Raw genomic sequence first — 22296 nt, 5'->3', positions numbered from 1 at the left:
CTCTGAGATGCTTGCTTTGTAACGCAATGTTTAGTGTTGTATGTGTGAAACATGGTGCGTTGTTTGGTTTTGTATCACTGTCTTGTTAATGAAGGTTTGTTGGTCCTAGTTTGCCCCTTTTTTAATACACTTTCTTTAAAGTTTTATCAGAGAATAGAGAACTTAAATTCTTCAAATTATACCAACCACAGAGGTTTATATCTTTGACATTTTTAATTCTTTAAGTATTTCATTTCCTTCTTTATTCTGTGTTTTCTTAAACCTCTATTTGTAGCAATAATTTAACTTGGATTACCTCTGGACAATGAGCCACTTAAATTCATTTTTTCTTCTTTTTTACTGAAAATCACTTTAGCTATTTTTAAAGCTGCTATATAAAGTGTATTATTATGTGCCCTCATGCAATTGTTCATCATTTTTAATGACTTTTTTCTTTGACTGAGGTTCTTTTATTTTCATAAACTTTCCTGATCATCACCAGAGACCAAATTGGATCCAATATTTATTCAAGAGAAAGAGATTCTAATTTGAGGCAGGACTGAAAAAAAACTATTGTTAAATTTGTCCTGTTTTCCCCAAAGTTGAGATCAAGAATTCTAAACTATTTTTTCACCCTAATCCTATAATTAAATGTATAATTATAATTAAAATTTATATGAGCAGGTAAAATTTAAGCTTATCTGTTATCTTAAACTGACTGATAAAGCCACATTGTAAATAAAGCCACATTGTAACCGGAACACTGATTGTATAGTTAAAATACAATGGCTGTAATAAATATGTGCACTTTTGATAAATAAATAATATTAATTTGAATAAATTCTGCTTTCATTTAAAAAAAAAAGTATTATATAATAGAACAGCAGTTATACTAAAATAGTTTAATGCATTTGATTTACAAATTACACATTTTTTTTACATGCAATATACAGTATCATAAGAATATTCAGAAGATACTGTGGTACACACATTAATTATTGCTAACACTTATATAGCGCTTTTCTGGACACTCCACTCAAAGCGCTTTACATGTAATGGGGACTCCCCTCCACCAGCATCAATGTGCAGCCCCACCTGGATGATGCGATGGCAGCCATAGTGCGCCAGAACACTCACCACACATCAGCTATCAGTGGGGAGGAGAACAGAGTAATGAAGCCAAATCGTAGATTTGTAGAGATTATTAGGAGGCCATGATTGGTAAGGGCCAGTGGAAAATTTGGCCAGGACGCCAAATTTACACTCATACTCTTTGTGAGAGATGCCTTGGGATTTTTAATGACCACAGTCTCATCTCATCTGAAGGATTTACGTCTCATCTGAAGGACAGCGCCTGTTTACAGTAGAGTGTCCCTGTCACTATACTGGGGCATTAGGACCCACATGGACCGCAGGGTGAGCACCCCCTGCTGGCCCCACTAACACCTCTTCCAGCAGCAGCCTTAGTTTTCCCAGGAGGTCTCCCATTCAGGTACTGACCAGGCTCACACCTGCTTAGCTTCAGTGGGTTACTAGTTGTGAGTTGCAGGGTGATAAGGCTGCTAGCCATAATGCACGTATGTTGTCTTTTGAGCAACATTAAGCAACAATGAGCAAGATTTGGTAAAGTTATTTGAGATGGTTTAAGTTTTGTATGATTTAAATAGTTTGTACTGTATGTATACAGCTTTTGCATGGATTAAATAATGTGACAACTTGTAGGTGGTAGTTGTAAAGGTTTTTCTCTCTGACATTAAATTTTTACTGGCAGGCTGTACAATATAAACCATGAGGGCTTGAAATGTATTATTTTATACTTCAGCTGCAGCTGAAATATAATCAATTGTTTTCAGGCTTTTTCATTCACATTTCATGTCAGAAATATTACCCTTATCCTTAGAGAGTTGCTCTATGTACTGTATATTGAAAAGCTACAAAATTGGGATAACAAAAATCTTGCATACCCATTTCTCCATTTTCAAACCACTTTATCCAATACAAGGTTGCAGAGGAGCCAGAGTCTGTCCCACAAGCAACAGGCACAAGGCAGGATACACCAATCCATCACAGAGCACACATAAACACTCACTCACACCAGGGCCAATTTTCCCAGAAGCCTATAACAGAAGGAAACCAGAGCACCTAGAGCAAACCCATGCAAAAACAGGGAGAACATACAAACTCCATACAGATAGTGCCTCAGGAATTCAACCCAGGGTCTCAGCACTGTGAGGCAGGAGTGCTTACCAGTGTGCCACCATTCCACCCAATGCTGTACTTTGGCCCTACAGGAACTGAGTTTGAGATTTGATGTACAGTTCCACTCAGTGAATAATCAGAGTGACATACTGTAGCTAACTTAAACCAAAAAACCTATAGCTATATATAAGTTTACTATGAAAACGCTACAGCTACAGCAATTAATACATATTATATACATTAACTACTAATTATGTGCAGTATATTTTAGGATGGAGCCGTGGTAGCTCAGACAGCAAGCTCCTGACTGGAAGGTCCTGGGCTCAATCCCAGGTAGGGGCAAGCGATGTAGCTTGCTCTAATTCCTTCTAGATGAATCCCAGGTCCACTCAGCCTGCTTTCCAAATGAGTACCAGGGGTTAATCCTTCTGGGGGTATTAGGCCGGCCGGAATGTGATGCTGACCACATCGCCTCCACCTTCAGTGTCGGATGGTTGAGAAAAATAGTGGCCCTTGCCCCCCATTCCCCATGGGCCTTTATGGCCTTGAAAAACAACCTACTTACATTGTAGGATTCCCTTCTATTCCCTTATTCTCAGACATTGCTTATATTCATAGAAATTCTTTTTTTATTGAGAAAATTGTTTTGGGTGGATTTCCATGAATATAAATACACTTAAAAGTAAAATGTTTATAGAGTGTTTCTACCAGAACCTTGTGTATGGGAAACATGTTACTATTCCCACAGCAATATTAAATGCTCTCCTCAAAATAATGAACACTAAAAATACTCCAAACCAATCCAAACCTTAAAATAATAAAAAAAAAAACAGCAAGAGACTTTCCCAAATATAGTAACAAAATTCTGACCTGGCATATTTTATAGGATGATGTATAAAAACATCTGCCAGGGCTAGGAAAAATGCCAAAGCACTTGTAACTGGTAAAGACTTAATCACTGCAACAGGACTAAAATGTGCAGCACCCATCGTCCACTTATACAAAAGCTGTGAGGTTAAACCATTTTAATAGCAAGTACTGTATCACTGGTAGACATTAATCATAATAAGTAAAGCTGCTATTCCAAAAAGCAAAACCTAAAATGTAAATTTGATTTTCTTATACAAACTGATTCTGTGTAGTACTGTATGTAATGTACATAATAATAGTTAGATGACTGGTGACAAAACAACAGCAAGCACCATGACAAAAACCTTTTTTAGATTTTACAGTGTTAGAATGCAAAAGACATTTGGAGGGGGGTAGAAACCAAAGAAAACTAGGAAGTTACATGGTGAGCAAAGACCAAGGAATAACTAAAATAAATAAATCAAACTAATGATCTGGTAATAAAGTGCTTATTCTACATTTTAGAGAAGAAGCAAATAAGATAGAAGCTACTACATTGGGCATTAGCCAGAAATGATGAAGATGAATAACTGGTTCAGCAAATCCATCCCTTCATTTTCAAACTATTTTATCCACTACAGGGTCGCTGGGCAGTCAGAGCTTATCCCAGCAAACAAAGTGTACAAGGCAGATACACCCTGGATGGGATGCCAGTCTGTTTGCAGGGCGCACACAGACAAAAACACACATAAAATCACACCAGGGCCAATTTCACAAGAGCCTGTTAGCCCAACAGTATGTCTTTGTACTGTGGGAGTAAATTGGAGCACCCAGTGGAAACCTATGATGGAAACTGAGACAACCGGCTCAGTACTGCGAGGCAGCAATGATAACCACTGTGTCAATATGCCACTCAGTTCAACAAATGGATTATGAAAATTATAAGGGAAAAGAACACAGTTTATAAAATCATTAAAAAATCAACAGTATCCAGTTAAAGCAAAGGGGTATAATAAATTGTAAACAAGTGTAAATAAGCATATTAGAAAAACAAAAAGAGAAATAAAAAATATTGCAGTTGAGGCTTAAATAAATAAATGTTTTTTTCAGTACTACAACATCAACAACTGTTGTCAAGGAAAAAAATAACAATTCATATATTATCTTGTAATTACGAGGTAGCAAATTATGAGACCTAATTATCAGATAGCAATGATCATTTGAGTGTATGAACTACCTGTCACATGTGCAATGACTGTGCTAGTTTTGAGACAATGTCCAATGCTGCAGAATGTGTGTGGACTTACTTTCCACTGGGGTTTATTGATAATGGAATGTTACAATTTGTACCTACTGCGAACATGATTTTAACCATGAGGACACTCACACGTATCCTTAAACAAGAACAAATGTGCCGTGCAATCAGTTCCACTGCTTTCAGCTGAAGTTCAGCTCATGATAATGTAAGTATTGTATGACAATTGTTTTAATGCATGATGATCATATAAAGTATGTGAGAATGTACTATCTCATAATTTTTAGATAGTAATTTGCTATCTCATAATTATGAGGTAATGTTCTCTCTGCCATCTTATAATTACAAGATAATTTGCTACAGTATCTCTGCTATCTCACACTTACAATATAGTTCTTGAAATATATTTTTTCCTTGATGGTTCTTTTGTATGGAATGTGCTTCAGTACAGAAGAACCGTAAAAGAAGAAGTAAAATATTTGCAGAAAAATAATGCAAAAGTATTTAACAAGCAAGGGAAATAGCTGATGTACTAAACACATAAATCACTCAGGTGCTCACTAAGGAGGAAGTCAGCTATATGCCTCAGTCAGTGGAAGGACAAAGCTCTGATAAAACAGTATCAGCACAGAAGTGCTATGGATACCAGAACTAGAAACATAATTGCAGTAAATGTTATTATCTGAATGCTTCAGAGAATATTATGAGTATTGTGATCTTCATACAGTACATGTAGAAAACTTTACCTTCTGTTTCCTCCAAGTAGATTAAATATTTTGAACCAAGACAATAAATTAGATACTAAACAAATGACTAATGCTCAATTACTGTATATAGATGTTGATCACATGATAAATACATATACACAATGAGAATTCCCTTTTTAAGATGCATTTATAAAGCTTTTCGGTAGTATTTAATACTACAGACATTCAAGTCAGTCTACAGTATATGTAAAATGTTTAACATTGAGTGTGTGTTTGAAGATGTGAAAGAGATTTTAACAATTTCATATTAAACTAAACTTATTAGACTACTTCATTTACACTAACAGTTTTATTATAACCAGAAGAAGGACTAACCCAAACAGCTTTTAAAATACTCAATTCTTTATCAGAATTGTTTTTTAATGGGATGGCTTCTGGGAATGGGAGGAGAGAGAAACTAAAATACTTTTAGAAAAAGTTAAGAAGTACTGTAAGTGAAAAACAAAGAAGGAGTCATGGGTTTGAATTAAACTTTCAGATGAATAGCTTTGTAGTGTTCAATTATAAAGTAGGTGCAGTTTTAATTGCTTAATTCTAACCAGCATTATGAGGTCTGTAGGGTGTCTTTCAACACATATTGTACAAAGCAATTTCCTCTCTGAACACAGGAGCTTTTGGTTTTGGTAAGGCAGTGTTAAGAAAACCTACAGGATCCAACATCCAAATGCTAACTTTAAGACATTTTTTTTCCCGGTAGTGTTCACCAAATTTCCACTGTTGCAAAAGTTTCGGGTAATTGCAGTGTTGCTTTTAAGGAGAACACTTTCATAACTCTGATCCTGCATTTATAAACCATTTGATTTTTTCTTCTTAGTTTAATAAACATGAAGGAAGAGAGATCTATTTACAAACCTAGTACCTCTAGTACTGATGCAGAAATGACACAGTGGAGCAGTAGGACACTAGTTTGAATTGCTGCCTCACAGCACCAGGCCCCTTAGTGGAGTTTTTATGTTTTCTTCACGTTCGGATCATGGGTTTCCAGCAGGTGCTCTGGTTTCCTTCCATGGTCGAAAGAAATACTGCTTAGGTAATTGACTTCTGGGATAAGTGGCCTGGTGTGAATGTGTACTGTACGTGTTAGTGATTGTGTGTGCCCTATGATGGACTGACAGCTGTCCAGACTGTACCCTGCCTGGCATCTGTTTCTTGCCAGGGAAAGGCTCTAGTTTCCCTGTGACACCGAATTGGATGAAGGGGTTAGAAAATGGCTAGATGCATGGATTACAGATGTAATAATGGTTATATAAACAGTATATTCATATCTTTCCCGCTCCAACTTCCATTAAATGATCACCAAAAATGTACATTCTTTGCCAGTAAAAATATGATGTGTCCAAGTCTTTAATTTTGCAAATGGAAAACATGTTTCAGATGTGAGAGCATGTTTCCTTTTTTTGATTGGTCATTTGCTGTGTTTCAAAATGATATTTCCAATGAATGTTATGACCCAGCATAACATATGAGAAAAATAGCACTTGGTCTGGAGGGCACCTTCATTTTTCATTTTTGTACAAAGTTCTCAAGTGTTGTTGAAGTTACACATACTAAAACTGATTTCTATAATATAAATAGATATGGTAAATGTTTACATATTACAGGTCTATCTATTATTTGTGTGGCAGACAAAAACTAAAGTATGGAAAAGTCTACCAGGATAAAATATTTTTTGGCTACACTACAGCAGACATTGAACATAAACCCTAATAGTTCTTTGCCAAATAATTATATTTGCAGAACATTTTTCTCATGGATTTTTTTAAGAGTTTAGACTTATCAATATAATACTTTATATCTCAATCTATGTGTCATCACCAATCAATTTAATATGATTTGATTGTTTTCCAAAAATTCCCATTCTAGAAGACTTTTCAAAATATTTCATTAATGTAAACATGACTCTGCCATTTTAGAGGTGAAACACCTGCCCTCCCTGAAAGAATTGACCGTGTCATTGAACGTGATGTGACCCTGGTGCATATGCTCCCAATCTAACTGTACTGACTTTTTAGATATACTGTATATATATGTGAAATTAAGAAAACAGAAAAAGCAAACACTATGTCAATCTGTACACATAACAATATGTGAAGAAGAAGATGGACAGTAGTAAAGATAACAGCATTTTTTGCATTCTTTCTTTAATGCTTACTGGTCCTCTTAATGTGCTTTATTACTTAATGTTTTCTTTACTGAGCATATTTTTTCTAAAAAGCTTGTGAGACTTGTTGCGTGAGAGCTACAGGTCGGGCTCTATGACATGGTTTGATCTTTCAAGAAGTCAGTTTCACCTCTGAAATGACGGACAAATGTTTTAAAACTTTCCTTTAGAATGCATATTTTTAGCCATCATATAATCATATCAAGAAAAAAAAATATTGAGAAATTTAATATTATATTATTTTGGTTGCATATACAAAGAATTATACTTTGATAGAATTACTAAAATTGTTTTAATAAAGGTTCGGTCATTAAGTGATATACAAAGAGAACGTCTTCAATGTTCACCTATAGATTTTACATGTGATATAGACATTTTCTATTTTCAGACCTGCCATTAAAGTAACTCCTAGTATGATAATTCACAGAAAACCTTATTTTTGACAGGCATTTGTGTGTTTTATTTCCCTGGAATGTGGTTGTGGATGATTAAAATCCTTGATAGAAGCGTAATTGGGAGGAATAACAAACACAGATCTGGAAAGAGATTCCGGGTATTTGTTTGCCAACTTGTAAACACACACAAAGCACCTTTTCATATGTATGTGTAAAAAGTAGGCACAGCTCCCACTTCACAATGTGCAAACTAAATAAAGTCTATTTACTCAAGTCATTCTATTTTCATGACGTCAAAATGGAATCAGTCAAAATGTTGTTACTACGTTAAGATGCTGTGCATTAGAAAGAGCAATACCTTCAGTGCTGCCCGCCTCGGTAACTGGGACAGCTCATCTCTGCTCTCTCCTGGAGGGGCAATAGTGTGATCGAACTCTGGGTCAAGCTGTCCTCTCTCCAGACGCTTCGCACAAAGAATCACAGGCAGAGGCAGAACATACAGCAGACACGAAGACAAGCAACACTTCAGCCTTTTCACTTTGTAAGACTTAAGATCATTTTACACCATCTATAGTTTCCTTTTATTCATTTCACACTTGCACATCCTTTTTTTTTTCCTGTATAGACAAGAACATAAATCTACTGTAAAGCAATATAACAGGTGATGTAAGTTATTTTTTTTAAATAAAAATATTTTATTTAAAATTATTTTTTATATAACCTTTATCCAATTATGTGTTTAAAATATGTTAAAACAATTACATTTACCAGATGAACAAGTGGAAATCAGACACCATATTAGTCATGCAGATAATATGCGAGACCGTTATTACTGCCATGGTTGCACATACTTAAGGGTGTTAAGGGTCTCTCGTACTGTTCAGGTGAACTTGGATTAATTTGGTTAGGTATAGCTGTCAGCCCTTTTGTTTAAAGATTACTTATACATGCTAATGCAGCAGCTTAGCTAGAACTTCCCTTTCTTTTCTCAAAAGTCCTCCAGAGCCAGTGTGCCGAGACCTCACGATACTGAGATGCTGGTTTGCTAGTTTAAAGGAGGCGATATTGGTTGGGGAGAACAGAATGTACTTGCTGTGTAGCCCTTCTTTTACTGTAGTAACAAAATAAGATCTATACAGACAATTACATGTGTAATTGTACCACATATCTCCATGCTCTAAAGACAATGTAAGTACATGGAACACTGTATTACCAGCCGATAAATCACAATACATCACAAGTGAGTTAAAAAAAGGCATTGTTTAAAATTTGGAAGTATTCCGTTATGGTGAACAATGTTTGACTGTTTAGGCACAGACTGATGGAAGTTCGTTTTGGTTTCTTTATAAACAGATTCAGGGTTACTGGAAAGATGCCATTATGGAAGCTAACACTGTATACGTGCATATGCATATATACTGTACATAAGAATTTCATGCAGTAGTAATCTAAAATAGGAAAATAAAATAATACATTCATATTACATTGATTAAAGAAACCCAATACCAAGCCTTCTTTACCATGGCTGCAATATACATTTTTAAAGATTCATGTTAAGGCAGGTGCAAATGTTTGCTGAAAAATTATATTATATAAAGAAATTCACAAAAGAAAACTATATTATAAACATTGAGAAACAGTTGGGTAAATAAGACATTAAAGATTTTAATAATTGATTTTTTTAAGTATTCTCAGTTCACAGAATTACCTCAAAGTATTCTTTTGTTTTCTTGGAGTCCTGCACCACATATCTCCATGCTCTAAAGACACGCTTGCAGTACACTAAATCCCACACTCCCTGAATTTTCTTCATTGCATCTAAATAAACAAACCAAACAAACATGTTGTTTTAAAGCCAAAAAATACTGAACAATAAATAAGTAAATTAAAGTTTGATTTTTTTACTGTTTTATAAACCTAGAACTAGCCTTTATATTTAAGAAGTATAACAGGAGTAAATAGTAAATGCAAAACAGCACTTATTCCCAGCAGTCATCTACTCAATGACCACAAATCATCACAAGACTTAAACATATGCAGGAGAATTTTCAAGGCTATTTGTGTAATGGTAAATGAACTCAAATGTATCCCTAACAGAATATTATTTCTTCTATTTTTATTTAAAAATTCATATTCCAATTTACCTTTGTAATACTTTAATTTACCCTTTGTTACTTGCAATTGCAAAGATACAGCCAGGAGGTCTGATTCTGGCACAAAAAAAACTACCTGAAGATGTCATTTAAAAAAAAAAACAACTACTGTATTTGTTTCTTTCAAATGATGTTACAAGCAAAATAAATAAAACTTATTTAGAATTAGGTCACTGAAGTGGCCCAATACACTTCATTTTTCTAATCGAAACAAAACAAGTAAAATCTAACAGTTGTTATACTTTTTCAACCAGATTTTTAAATTTGCATTACAGTATAATCATATTTCTTATGTTTGCATTTTTTTATTTGCTTGAATCTTTAAAACTGAAAACAGAAGGCAATATATTGAAAGTGACCTAATAAATAATGTACTACAGAAGAAATGCTATCCATTTGAACTACTGAGGTACTGTACCCTCAGGAAGCCATTGTCAATATGTCATGAAAGCAAGCTTTAATCCTTTTGTCCACTATTACAATCCTGCTAGCATCTTCACTGAAAAGCTCTCCAACTTCAAACACGTACTGTAGGCCTACAAATCTAATATGGATAAATGGTTTCAGATGTTATTCATCTATCCATCCATCTTTTTTCAAAAAACTTGGTTGATACAAAAAGCAAAAAAAAGGCCAGAAGTAAAAGCTGTTTTTTCAGCAACAGTTTCATCTAATTTCTTTCCTCATAATTCAACAAGCCCTGTCTTATTCTTGGAACAAATACAAATGTTGTTTTGCAGTTAAAAAAGAATGTTGTTTTTCATGGGAAGATTTATTGTGTGCATTATGTGACACTGTAATGTCTTACTGCAGATTTTAAAATTCCTATGTGTGAAAAGCATCAAGGGGGCAGTAAAAGTAGCATTATACTAAGGTCTAATCAGAACAATTTATATAAAGTTTCCACATTAATCCAATTGTGAGTAACATGGTCTGCTTTAAAAATATCTAAAAAATAATGAGAAAAAAAATCAAACTGCACAAATAGTTTTGAATTCATTTCAAGAGATAAAACTTGTGAAATAAGAAATGTTTAATAAATCCATCTGTAATAAAACTCTCACGCATCACAAAGTCTTCAGATTAACACAAAAAAACTTAAGAAAAGTGATAATCCCTATTTGATATGTACTGTTAAATAATCACTTTTAGTCTGGACCAGATTATTTTGAGACAGTGGAAAATGGAGAATTCATATACTTTAAGCCCTTTTCCTATGTTACCCAAGAGAAACTCTAAGTATCTTCTTTGGTAATGCGATAGTTTATAGCTATTACCTACATTTCCCACTCAAAACCTCAATTTAAATATTCTGTTCCATATATAAGTGTGAACAACAAAATCATCTCAGTTCAAGAAGGAACTACCTAAGAACCTAAAATCTCTTTTTCTATTTAAACAAACCCTTTGGATACTGTAAAATAATATATAGATCAGTGCCTCCTCACCTTGATATTTATCTGTTTTCTGGTTTTGATGACAACAGTGTCCTTTTTTGTTTCAGTGTAATTTGCTAGTTACTGTAGGTATTGGCTTGTTTTAGGTTGGATAAGGTTAATAATTTCATGGTCAGTTTAAATTTCTATTTTCACATCACATTAGATGACATTACTTTTGTAATGTCATCCTGTTATTATCTGGCATTGCTACCAATGCCAGATAAGAGACCCAGTCTAAAGTCTTATTACTATACAAAGCATCCACATTTCTGTTCCAAAGCAACCACCAAATATTCAGCAATGAATGATTCAACAGGCTTGTACTTTTATTTTCATTTTCTTCACTTATCTAGTGAATAATGGCTCAGTAATTACACACTCATTAACAATGCTTGATACACTTACAAAGAATAGTCTTTCCACTCAGGTTTGGAGTTACTGTGTAAAAGAATGCATTCATTGTGATTACTGTTACTACATCTTGTATTTACAAGATATTTACATTTTACACACCTCAAAATATGCTTTAAAGAGATGAAAGACAAAAATAAGTATTGGAGACAAAAGCATTTGTTGAGCATCAATCTCTTAATAAAGAAATGTCTATTTGTGAAAACAGAAGTACCCACCAGCTTGTCTCTTTTTCTGAAACTGCAGCCATTCGATCCATTTATGTAGAGTCAGTTTTAACCTTGTCTGAACATAATGATCCTCTGCAATGTTCATCTTTTGGATCTGTTCTGAAGCCTGTGCCTGTTTTCTGAAAATGAACTTTATCCAAGCGCTGTTTGTGGAAGACCAATAATTAATTCATTAGGGTTGTGGAGAGGTGCTTCACAAAAGCAGCCGGAAGACAAAAAAGGACACAAAGCAGAGTACATTGACACCATGCATACTGCACCTGTGGTTCTAGAATGGTGCCAAAAATAAGGGAAGTGCTAGACTGAATCAAAATTCACTGAGTATACCTTGTTTGCAGTATTAATCCTGTGTCACACACTCAATGTACACTAAAATGGACTGATGATTAAAGTAATTCTGTTTATGGTTTTATAGTCCAGGTGGTGGCAGTCAATTTCTTTCCAAATGAGTGCAGAAAAGCACAAATGCATTTTTACTACATGATCGTTAGATTTTATCAGATTAAAACAATGATGCTAGGAATTAGGAATTCAAACACATGGTCCAATGTATTGACCAGATGATTTTAATTAGTTTCATGAATGCACCTGACATTGTAAAAACGTTTTACAAGAAGGAATCATGCAGATGATTTATTCTAAATAGCATGACCAATGCACTTAAAGTCAATACATTTTCATGACCATCCTTATCCTGGCAAACTGCTACTCAGACCTGATCAGTCTCTGGAGAGACCTTTCTGGAATGCTGTGTGAGAAAACTATGGCAAGACACTGATATGTTTTTATTGTTTTCCAGAAGTCTTGTCGTTTTAATCCTAGAACAGTGTGGCGCCAGTTCCCGTGACAATTCCCGATTGGTTCGCAATAACAGAAATATCTGTTGCTCAAATGCCTAATCAATGTATCGCTGCACAGGAATGATGACATTGTTTCAGATCAATGTTTCACATTAAAATCTTATGATACTTTGATCAGCATTTTTATTCACATTGTTTGAAATATGTAATAACTCAATTAGATCTGACAGCCTTTATTGCTCAATTGTATTAATGGTGCCATAATTTTGGAAGTGACTATTTATTGAGATACATTTGAAAAGGCAACAAGGACTTTAAGAATCATCAGCAAATGTTTTTTAATGCCTCTCAATACATTGTATACGGTATATATATCTCACATACCGTGCTGATTTGAAGTATGTGAACCCTTCATCTTTCATATGTCTTAAACAAATAATCTTTATGTTAAATTTGTTTATTGTTTTTTTAGGGAAAAGAAAGAATATTACATGGTACCATATATAATAATGAATAAATGTGAACAATCATCATGACATGAAAGACTTAGTACCTAAACACCCTGTGCAAATCCAACAATAATATAAAATATTTAAGAACATAAGAAATAATATATAATCTTTAAGAACAAATAATCTTTTACCTGAACTGCAATACTTAATTCAGATAACCTAAATAACAGACACACATTCAAAAAAATGCATATTGTTTCATTATTTATTACATTAAAATGTTTAACAGAAACTCAATGATCCTTGTGTGTAAAAGTAAGTGAATCCCTTATTTAATAAGGGGGTGACACATTCTTTAGTAGCTATAACAACAACCAAAGGTTTCTTATATTTATTAATAAGTCTCTCACATCTGCTTTGAGTAATTTTTGCATACGTTTTCTTACAAAACTCCTTCAACTGCTCCAGAGTTTTTGGCTGTCTTGCATGAACAGGCCACTTCAGGTCTTGCCACAACGTTTCTATTGGATTGAGATCTGGACTTGCACTTATTCTTATTTACCTATTTCTTTTTCTATTGCATGCATCAATTACTCTAAACAATACAGAGAATTTGTGGATATAAACCCTTTCTTTTAGAAAAGTAAGGACAAGTTCTGATTTAATGGCAAAAACATAACATTAACTACAAAATGGGTTCACAGACTTTCAAGCAGCACTGTAGATGTAATTAACATGATAATTGTGAATTAAATAAAATACGTAACTCCTGATTTTCATTTAACTCAGTTTAAGATTTAGAGATACTTACTTAAAACACATTTTCATTAAACTCTTTCGGTAGTGTGTGTAGGCCTTCTCGAACAGATGGGATAGAAACTAAGAAAAAAAAATGTTTTAGGAAATTGCATGTCCTCTGCTGAGAACATATTTACATTAAACAGTTGTCACTGTAAGATATTTAAAGGCTTTACTTACAGAATGTATCAAATAATTAAAGCGAAACCTAACACCATTTCCGTAAAAGTTGCAAATAAAAGTGTTTTAGAAAATGGAGGACTTACCATATTATTTTCTGAGAATCCAAAGAGGCCCTGAAGATAACTTCCTGCTACTTCCGTAACTGCAGCTTTAGGTCCAGCTTGAACACATGTGTACCCCCTGCAGTTTGAAAGCATCTGGGATTATTTACATCAAAATTTATTTTAGCACTACATCCTTGGTGTGAATTGAAATTATACTTACAGTGTAATTCCGTTGAACCCCAAATGATGGTTAACAATACACTGATGTATTTACGTGTTAAATTACATGTACACAAAAAAGCACATGAACATGTTTAGATTCATATAGCATTAGAACAACAAAAACTCACTGAGACAAATTTCAAAACATTGTATTTCACGTCTTCTGATTCAATAGGTAAATGTGACCATCGTTATCATTATAAAAACTTAGGTCTCATTCAGCCATGGGACAAAATCTACAAACCAACCCTAGCCTTAATCTTCACCCTAGCTCTTATTTTAACCTCAACCTATCCCTAAACCTAGCCTTATAACTTGCCAAAATCTTCACAGAATACAACGTTCACATACTGTAAATTAAGGTTAAACCTAACCATTGACTTATTCCTAAACCTAGCCTTAACCATACAGTATATGAAGCCATTACCCTGAATTTACACCAGCTTCAACCATAATGTTTGCCTTCAACCTAACTTATGTCTTACCTGACTCTAAACATCACCTGTTATTAACATTAATCCTATTAATACTTTTTAACTACCAGCCTAAACCTTGTTAATAGTTAGGTTGAATTATTATTCCATATTATTTTCGTTTTCAGTTTCAAATATACAGTGAAATCAATAAGAATGAAAACATACACAAGAAGATAAAAATCTTGAATGCAGCAATGGTGCTGTTAATTATTTTCTAATATTGAAAGTTTCTTGATAATCTCTACAATCTTAAAAATAATTTGAACTAATTACGGACCTGGAATTAAAGCACTTTTGCTATAAGGTTTATGTGACCTTTTTTGGTCTGTAGTTTACACATTTCATATTTGTTGAAAACAACTCATTATCTTAAAGTGTAGAGTAAATCAAAACCAAATATTTCACTGCTCCTTAGATGTGTTAGTCCAGATTTTCATCCGCATGCATTTAGAATGAGTTAGCATTTATTCCTTAACTGTGAATTGTTAAGATTGATGAGGATAAAATTACCTTTCCTGTAATCTGGAAAAATCAGGAAAAACATCTTTATAGTTCAAACACAATAGTTGTATTCAATTCTACCTCCTAACAAAACTGTACATAGCAAATGTTTCCAAAGGATGTTAGAATTTTCATATGGTGTCCATTTAAATTTCCTCTACTAACAGCTACCATGTCACAGAGAAAATACTTCCTTTACCATCCCTTTATTTTATTTTTTTCCTGTAGTATCATCCAAGACAATTCATAGTACATAACAATCAACAGCACTGCCAACGCCAACTCAAAGTCTCTGCAGACACTGCTTATATAGACTTATGGAAATTGATTCGCTCATCTATGACTATGAGCAAATACAAAAGGCTGTTTTCTGTTTCTTTCCCCTGAACTTACAGTGGTGAGGGATAGCGGAAAATAAACAAATGGTCAGGATTAAATTCCATATAAAAAAACTGAAAGGGTAAGCTGTCTTCAAAAAATAGTTGTCTAAAGATGCAACTGTGGCTCTGGATTAGAGAGGTAATGCCCAAGAAGTGTTTGCCTTTACAATTGCCTGAAGCTTTGGTTTATAAGTGAGCAATAGAACAAATTTCTCCAGAGGACTACAGCTTCTTTTAAGCTATAACTATTACAGTGAAAAATCTTCACCAATTCAGATCATGCTTAAAACATTACAGATTGGATTCTATACTGGATGGTTTGCCATTCTGCTAAGTGCTCTTTATACTTCTTAGAGAAATATGAGAAGGGTGTTCTGTTCACTGATGTTCCTTAGTCCTAAAACGCTAATTAATTCCAGAAACCCACCAAGTTCCTTTTCATAAGATTCAGACAATTTAAGAATAACAAAGAGGCCTTGGTAACATGTTCCATATGTCAATTTCACTGTAACACAAGGTGCCATACAAGATAATGGATCTTCAGTCTGTCACCATAATACATTAGGTAACTGTTCTGCTCCTCCTTTCCTTATTAAGGTTTAAGTAATGATCAGAGTTGACTTTATGTGCTCCAATCGGCATTTTATAAACAGTCTAATCTTCTATAATCCATCTTCCTTTAATCCTAAAGACATTCAGTTCTTTAAGCCTCTACTTTAAAGTTCAAACCTTCTGTCCTGGAGGGTTTAAGTTTTTTTCTAAGTAATAATGCAGTTCTTTAACTCAGTGTTATACTACTTGATACTCCTCAGCACGGGCATGATACCTAGGGTCAGGGGGCACGGTGAGGGATGTACACATACAGTATTCCTCTGAAATACACTTGTCAGAGCCATTAGCCTTTTTTTCTGCTGCACGTCCCACAGTGTCTATGGGAGAGGTAACTTGTATTTAAGGAGGCTTGAATGTGGCTTTCATTGACAACACTGTCAGCTCACAGGCATGCCAAGCAGAACATATCATGGCTGACTAAACACAATCCAAACTTAGCAACCCTTGGCTAACTGTGTGGTTATGGAAAGACATACCCCAGAAAACAGCTGGTGATGTCTGGACTATGAGCTCAACGTGCACTTGAAACACTTGTGAGTCTCAACACATCATGCTTTTATTATCATTTCATGCATGTCTGTGTTGGTAGTAGTGAAGTCAATAGGCTGACAGCCTACAGATATACTGAATCTTATACTGTTTAACTATCCCTAATGCTATGTTGTATGCACTATGCAAAGAACACAAAAATAGTAAATTATATTCTTCTGAGAAGTATAGTATAAAAGCTATAGTTGGCATTTGTTCATATTAAAATCATAAAAAAGCTGGATTCTTTTAATTTCAAATGTTATTTAATATAAATTTCTATGTGAAGAGGGAAAAAAACAAGAACTACAGTATAGTCTTAGTTCTTTCTCCATAAAGAGCAAATCTAAATATTAGGATGTAAATAATTTTGCAAAACTTGTTACATTATAAACAATATTACTAAAAACAGTAAATTAGTAAATAAGACAACCATATTATTGTGATATCCACTAAATATGAACTATGTTTTGCCTTCTAAAAGACTTGTAATGCTGTAATATCAGCATTATTATGCGCATTGCGTAATAACATCGATTTCATTTTGCTTTTAAGCTGATATAGCATCAGTTTTGTCTTCTCTTTTATACCCCACCCAGACTCACATATGCTTTATCATCCATCCACTTTCCAAGCTCTTTTTCCAATACAGGATGGCAGGGGAGCTGGAGCCTATTCCAGCAAGCAATGGGCGCCAGTCTACTACAGCACACAGACTGTACAGACACAAACACACACTCACACCAGGGCCAATTAACCTACAAATATGTTTTTTGACTGTAGGAGGAAACTGAAGCCCCTGGAAGACACCCACATATAGTTTCACATGTGGAGAACATACAGCATACTCCACACACATAGAACCTCAGGACTAGAACTGAAACTAGAGCTTTAGCACTGTTGAGTTGTGGGGCACATGTGAAAGTGAGGCAGCAATGCTAAACACTATGCCACCATGCCACTGTATTATGCTTTATCACTTTTTCAGTAAAAGCGTGTACATGTGTTTGCAGTCACTATTATTATGGTAGTCTTTTCACAATGATAGAAAGCAGTACTGTTTACCTCCAGCTAATAATTCCACTGTTGCATGCAGGTTATGTCCAATTTTGCAGCCCTGGTGCTTTCTGGTGTTCTGAAACTGCCTGGGCTAATTAAGATTCACATTCCCATTCATTACTGTATACACAGTATACAGTATATACTGTACTTGCATGTACAGGTGTCACATACTGACAAAAGCAACACACTCACACAGTATGTAATCCAATCAAAGTGCATTACACTATATGTTATATATGTTACACTAACATATATATGTTACACTAACATATATACATTTTTTAAAAGAAATACATTCCAGAATAGTGAGTGCAGAATATCAGACATGATCAGATGTGGTTTGAGAGCTCAATACTGTTATTTGTGTGCTAACATTTTTATTCTTTATCCATCACTTTACAAGTTAAAATAACATATACAGTGTGTTATGTATAAAATAATAAAATCGAAATATGCAGGACAAGAAAAATATTTCAATTAAATTAAAAGAATTAACAGATTTAAAATGTAATTCACATTGGCTTTAGTTAAAGTTGAGTGTAAAAATAAACTTCATTATAAAAAAGGCTTTATATTCCTAGTAAGGGAAGGCTGGCCTTTGGATGTTGGGAGGAAATATAGGGAGTGAACATGAAAACCATGTTTTTGAAGCCGATATACAATGATACAATTGAATATCATTTGTACTCGTCGGAGTCTGGCCTTACTTTCTAGTACAAGGCTCCAAATTGGGAGATCACACTTCCTTTACAGTTGCTCCAAGGAGCTGTTTCACAAAGCAAGTTTAACTATTCAAGATTTTCTTAATAAATTATTCAGATTGCATTAGCCTGATAACTGACTTCGGGATAACTCTGGTTTCATACAGGCAAACTGTGGTTAAAGTTATCCAGTCAAAGAAAGTCAGGTTTAAACAATCTGACTAACTGCTCTCGCATGCCACACTTCAGTTGGCAGGAGGGTCGAGCATTGAATCCTTCATTCATGCCAGCAAAACCACGGCAAAAAATGCACGTCTTAATCCAATAACCATGAATTATGTCTGTTTATGGAAAACTATGTGAATGCAGCCTGTTGTAATAGCGAGGAACTATACTGCGGCCGCTGCAAAAACCAGAGTGAATGTTGAAGTTAATTATGAAATCCAAGGAAATATCTCAAGATAATGTGTTGGCAATTACTTAATTTACATTACTGAGGCATTGACGTGGAGCTCCTCTTTAAGCCATTGTGTGGTTGTACGATTTTGTTATTATGCATCGGTAATTAATGCATTTACAGTAGCTGGAGCACAATGGGAGGACCTGGCAGCAAGTCAAGACACAATAAAAGAATATCATCCAAAGTTGTATGTGGTTCTTCTGTAAAACTACTGTGCAATACAGTGCTGTGCAGTCCTCTGACTGAAAATGTTTCCTAATATTACCCAAAAAGAAGAAACATGAGCAGAGTAAGACTGAAGGAAGACGAATTATCATCAACACAACTAAGAAACAACAAAGAATGCATTCCTTGATTGGGACTGTCTTTTTTTTTTTTTTTGGTGTGCATCAAGTAGTATAGATTAGACTTTCCACCCAAGATACAGAATGTCTTAAGCCACATAAAAATGAGACCTAATTAAAATTGTAAAAACTTAGCCTAAATGAAATTAGAAAAAAATATATCTTAAAAAATGTTGTCACTGTTTCACTTTCGCAGCTGTACCACCTTGTTGATCCAGATGAATAGGAGGAAGGTCATCACAGCGTGCAGGTGGAGGGGAGGAACTTTCTCCTTCCTAAGGGCAGCAATGCTATGCAGCACAGTGCATGCAATAATGATGACGCATGCCCTGCCTGGAGAAACCCCTGGACAGAGTCATGTAAATGTTGCTGATGCAACACTATGCATCACAGATCATTTGATAACATAGGAAACAATGTGATGGTGGAAACTTACATGATGGAAAGTCTACAGTACGTAACACCCATTGTAGGCAGACATGTTTAAAACATCTTTTGATGGAAATTAATGATAGTTTTTATAGTTTTGGCTTTTGAGTGATCAATGTTCATATTTTCACAATACAATTTTATTATCTGTAAGTTGATGCTGTGAATAGATTCTCTTTTAAAAAGAAATTTGACCATATGGGGGCTTTAATGAGGATGACTTTGCAGTCCAGAACACCTTTTTTATTATACATAAAAAAGAATATTACCAGATACTGTATATACTAGATCTGTATTTCAAGAAACCCCCGTTTGATGGTTTATATTGTCAAGAAATGCAAACAAATGCATACACCACTTTACTTATTACATGACATACTGTCACTATATTTGAATTAACCTGCCCTGGAGCAGGTTAAGAGTAGAGGATATGTTGCTATAGTTACTTAACCAGATACAATTCAGTCTTGCTTCATGAAACTAAAAATCCAGACTTTTGTTAAAAGGTTTACTAAATTCATCAAATTAAACCAAGTCATCTCACTTTGTGAAACAGTCCCCCACCACTGTAGAATGATCTTTGAGGGAGCAACTCAGTGTTTCATAGCAGTGTATGTCCTGTTCACAGTGGGAGTTTATGTAACAGTTTTATAACAATAATGTGACCTGAGATGGAACCCATTAACAAAGATTAAACTTTAGAAATAAAAAAGGACTGACCACAGAACCCATTTTGAAGAGCTGGTTGATGAAAGCCAGCATGTTGAACAAGAGACCAAAAACAATATTTTATTTCCTGGGCACCTTTGACAGTGTAATTCAAATATGTTTGGGAGTCTTGCCAGTCCTAGAAGGTTCCACACAAAGACTGAATATAGACATCAGTATTTGTTATTTCAGAATACTACAGTCAATTTATTTCAAAATGCAGATGTAATTTATCTTACTGTAAATAAAGTTATTATATATTGTAAACCTGTCGCTGATGAAGCATACTCTCATGCCTCTAAAAGAGAACATTACATGTGTTTGCTCCCTTTATAAACTGAGCAAAGCTATAAGGAATCTTTAGACACACAGCTGAAACATTATGCAATACTGCATTGTGGTGTATGGTAAAATTATACTGGGTATGGTTAATACACTGCATGGCGAAATTATAACAGAGCCGGAGGAAAATTATCTCGTTTCTAACGTTCATTCACTACGTGGCGTGTAGTACAGTATGCGTGTGTAATGTGTTTATATGTCCTATAGGCTGTTTTACAATGTTCTTAAGAGCACGTGTAACTCTACAGATGCTGCTTTAACAATTAAGGTGAGAACGGTGCCCTCTAGTGGAATTTCTATAACCTTCTTTATGCGCAGTTTAACTTCTAATCTCAGGGATTGTTCAAATTCAGCCATTGAGGATATTTTTCCATCTCTACTCTTAAACACTTTATTTAACTAATTATTGATGACATGGACACAGGTAAAACCTTTTTTGACCTTACCTATAGTTAATGGGATCAACAAAACTCTCAGAGCTTAATTAGACGTCAGTTGTGCGTTCTTTGGTTTAATCAAAACTCCCAAGAAATATCCACCTGGAACTGGTATTGATCCCCGTCACAAACAGGCAGGGCTTTCACTGCGCATACATCGGCCTGATGGGGTAACGGCCGCTCACATGTACAGTACAGTATTTCACTCTGTAAGGATTCTTCCAGATTTGTCCTAAACCATTCCATTGAATAAAATGTCCCATCTATTCCAAATTTACCTACCAGTTCCCATTTTCCTGAAACTCTTTGATTTTCTCTTCCAAGAACTGTAACGGATTTGCAGGGCACACAACACATAACCCGGATAACAACGCCTGTCGATAAAAAAAAAAAATATATATCCATTATTCCATTATCGTGAAAATTTAGAGAAAACGCACCTCAGGACAAAGCAATACATAAACCTAATACAGGTTACAAATTACAGTAGTGTTTCTACCCTTTTCGCTTGATTCACACCTAAAAATCGTCTAATATATATTCTATTCAATTCAGTTTACTTATATATACTTATATATAGCGCCTTTCACAACAAGGTTTCCCCAAGGCGCTTAACAATGCAATATACAAATATAGAAAATATACAGTTTATCACGTTAAAATGGAAGCAATTCATCATGCCTGGTGAAATGCCATTACCGATTACATATATGCAATTGAATGCCACACCTTTCGTGTTTGCCAGACTACAGTACTTTGTAATTTTCCACGCCAGTATTTTATGTACTAGAAAGCCAGAATAAGTGAAACCTGTGCAGTAAAGAGTGCCTGGTGTGTTCTCTGCCTTAGTGGAGATGTAACTGTCTATACATATTGACTTTATTCTTGGATACTCTCGGCACTGGATCCTTGTTCGCACTTCACTGGTGTATTAATTAGATCAAGGGAACAGGAATTCCAGAAAAGTACTGGAGTAGGT

The 22296-nt window shown here is 34.7% G+C and overlaps 1 protein-coding gene across 4 annotated transcripts in view; it reads right to left on the bottom strand.

Moving 5' to 3' along the window:
• fbxl13 (F-box and leucine-rich repeat protein 13) overlaps positions 1-22296 on the bottom strand; it is a 73194-nt gene that overhangs the window by 50261 nt on the left and 637 nt on the right. For all 4 annotated transcript variants that reach the window (XM_088644948.1, XM_088644945.1, XM_088644946.1 and 1 more), the window contains exons 2-7: positions 21600-21691; positions 14155-14251; positions 13902-13969; positions 11827-11981; positions 9314-9423; positions 7964-8068 (exon numbers count right to left, since the gene is read on the bottom strand). In XM_088644948.1, the coding sequence (XP_088501074.1) occupies positions 7964-8068; positions 9314-9423; positions 11827-11981; positions 13902-13969; positions 14155-14251; positions 21600-21691 (627 nt within the window). The remainder of the gene's footprint in view (positions 1-7963; positions 8069-9313; positions 9424-11826; positions 11982-13901; positions 13970-14154; positions 14252-21599; positions 21692-22296) is intronic.

This window comes from Lepisosteus platostomus, chromosome 9 (genome assembly GCF_059453375.1).
Source record: "Lepisosteus platostomus isolate fLepPlt1 chromosome 9, fLepPlt1.hap1, whole genome shotgun sequence".
Classification (NCBI taxonomy): domain Eukaryota; kingdom Metazoa; phylum Chordata; class Actinopteri; order Semionotiformes; family Lepisosteidae; genus Lepisosteus; species Lepisosteus platostomus.
This window is presented reverse-complemented; position numbering and strand designations above follow the sequence as displayed.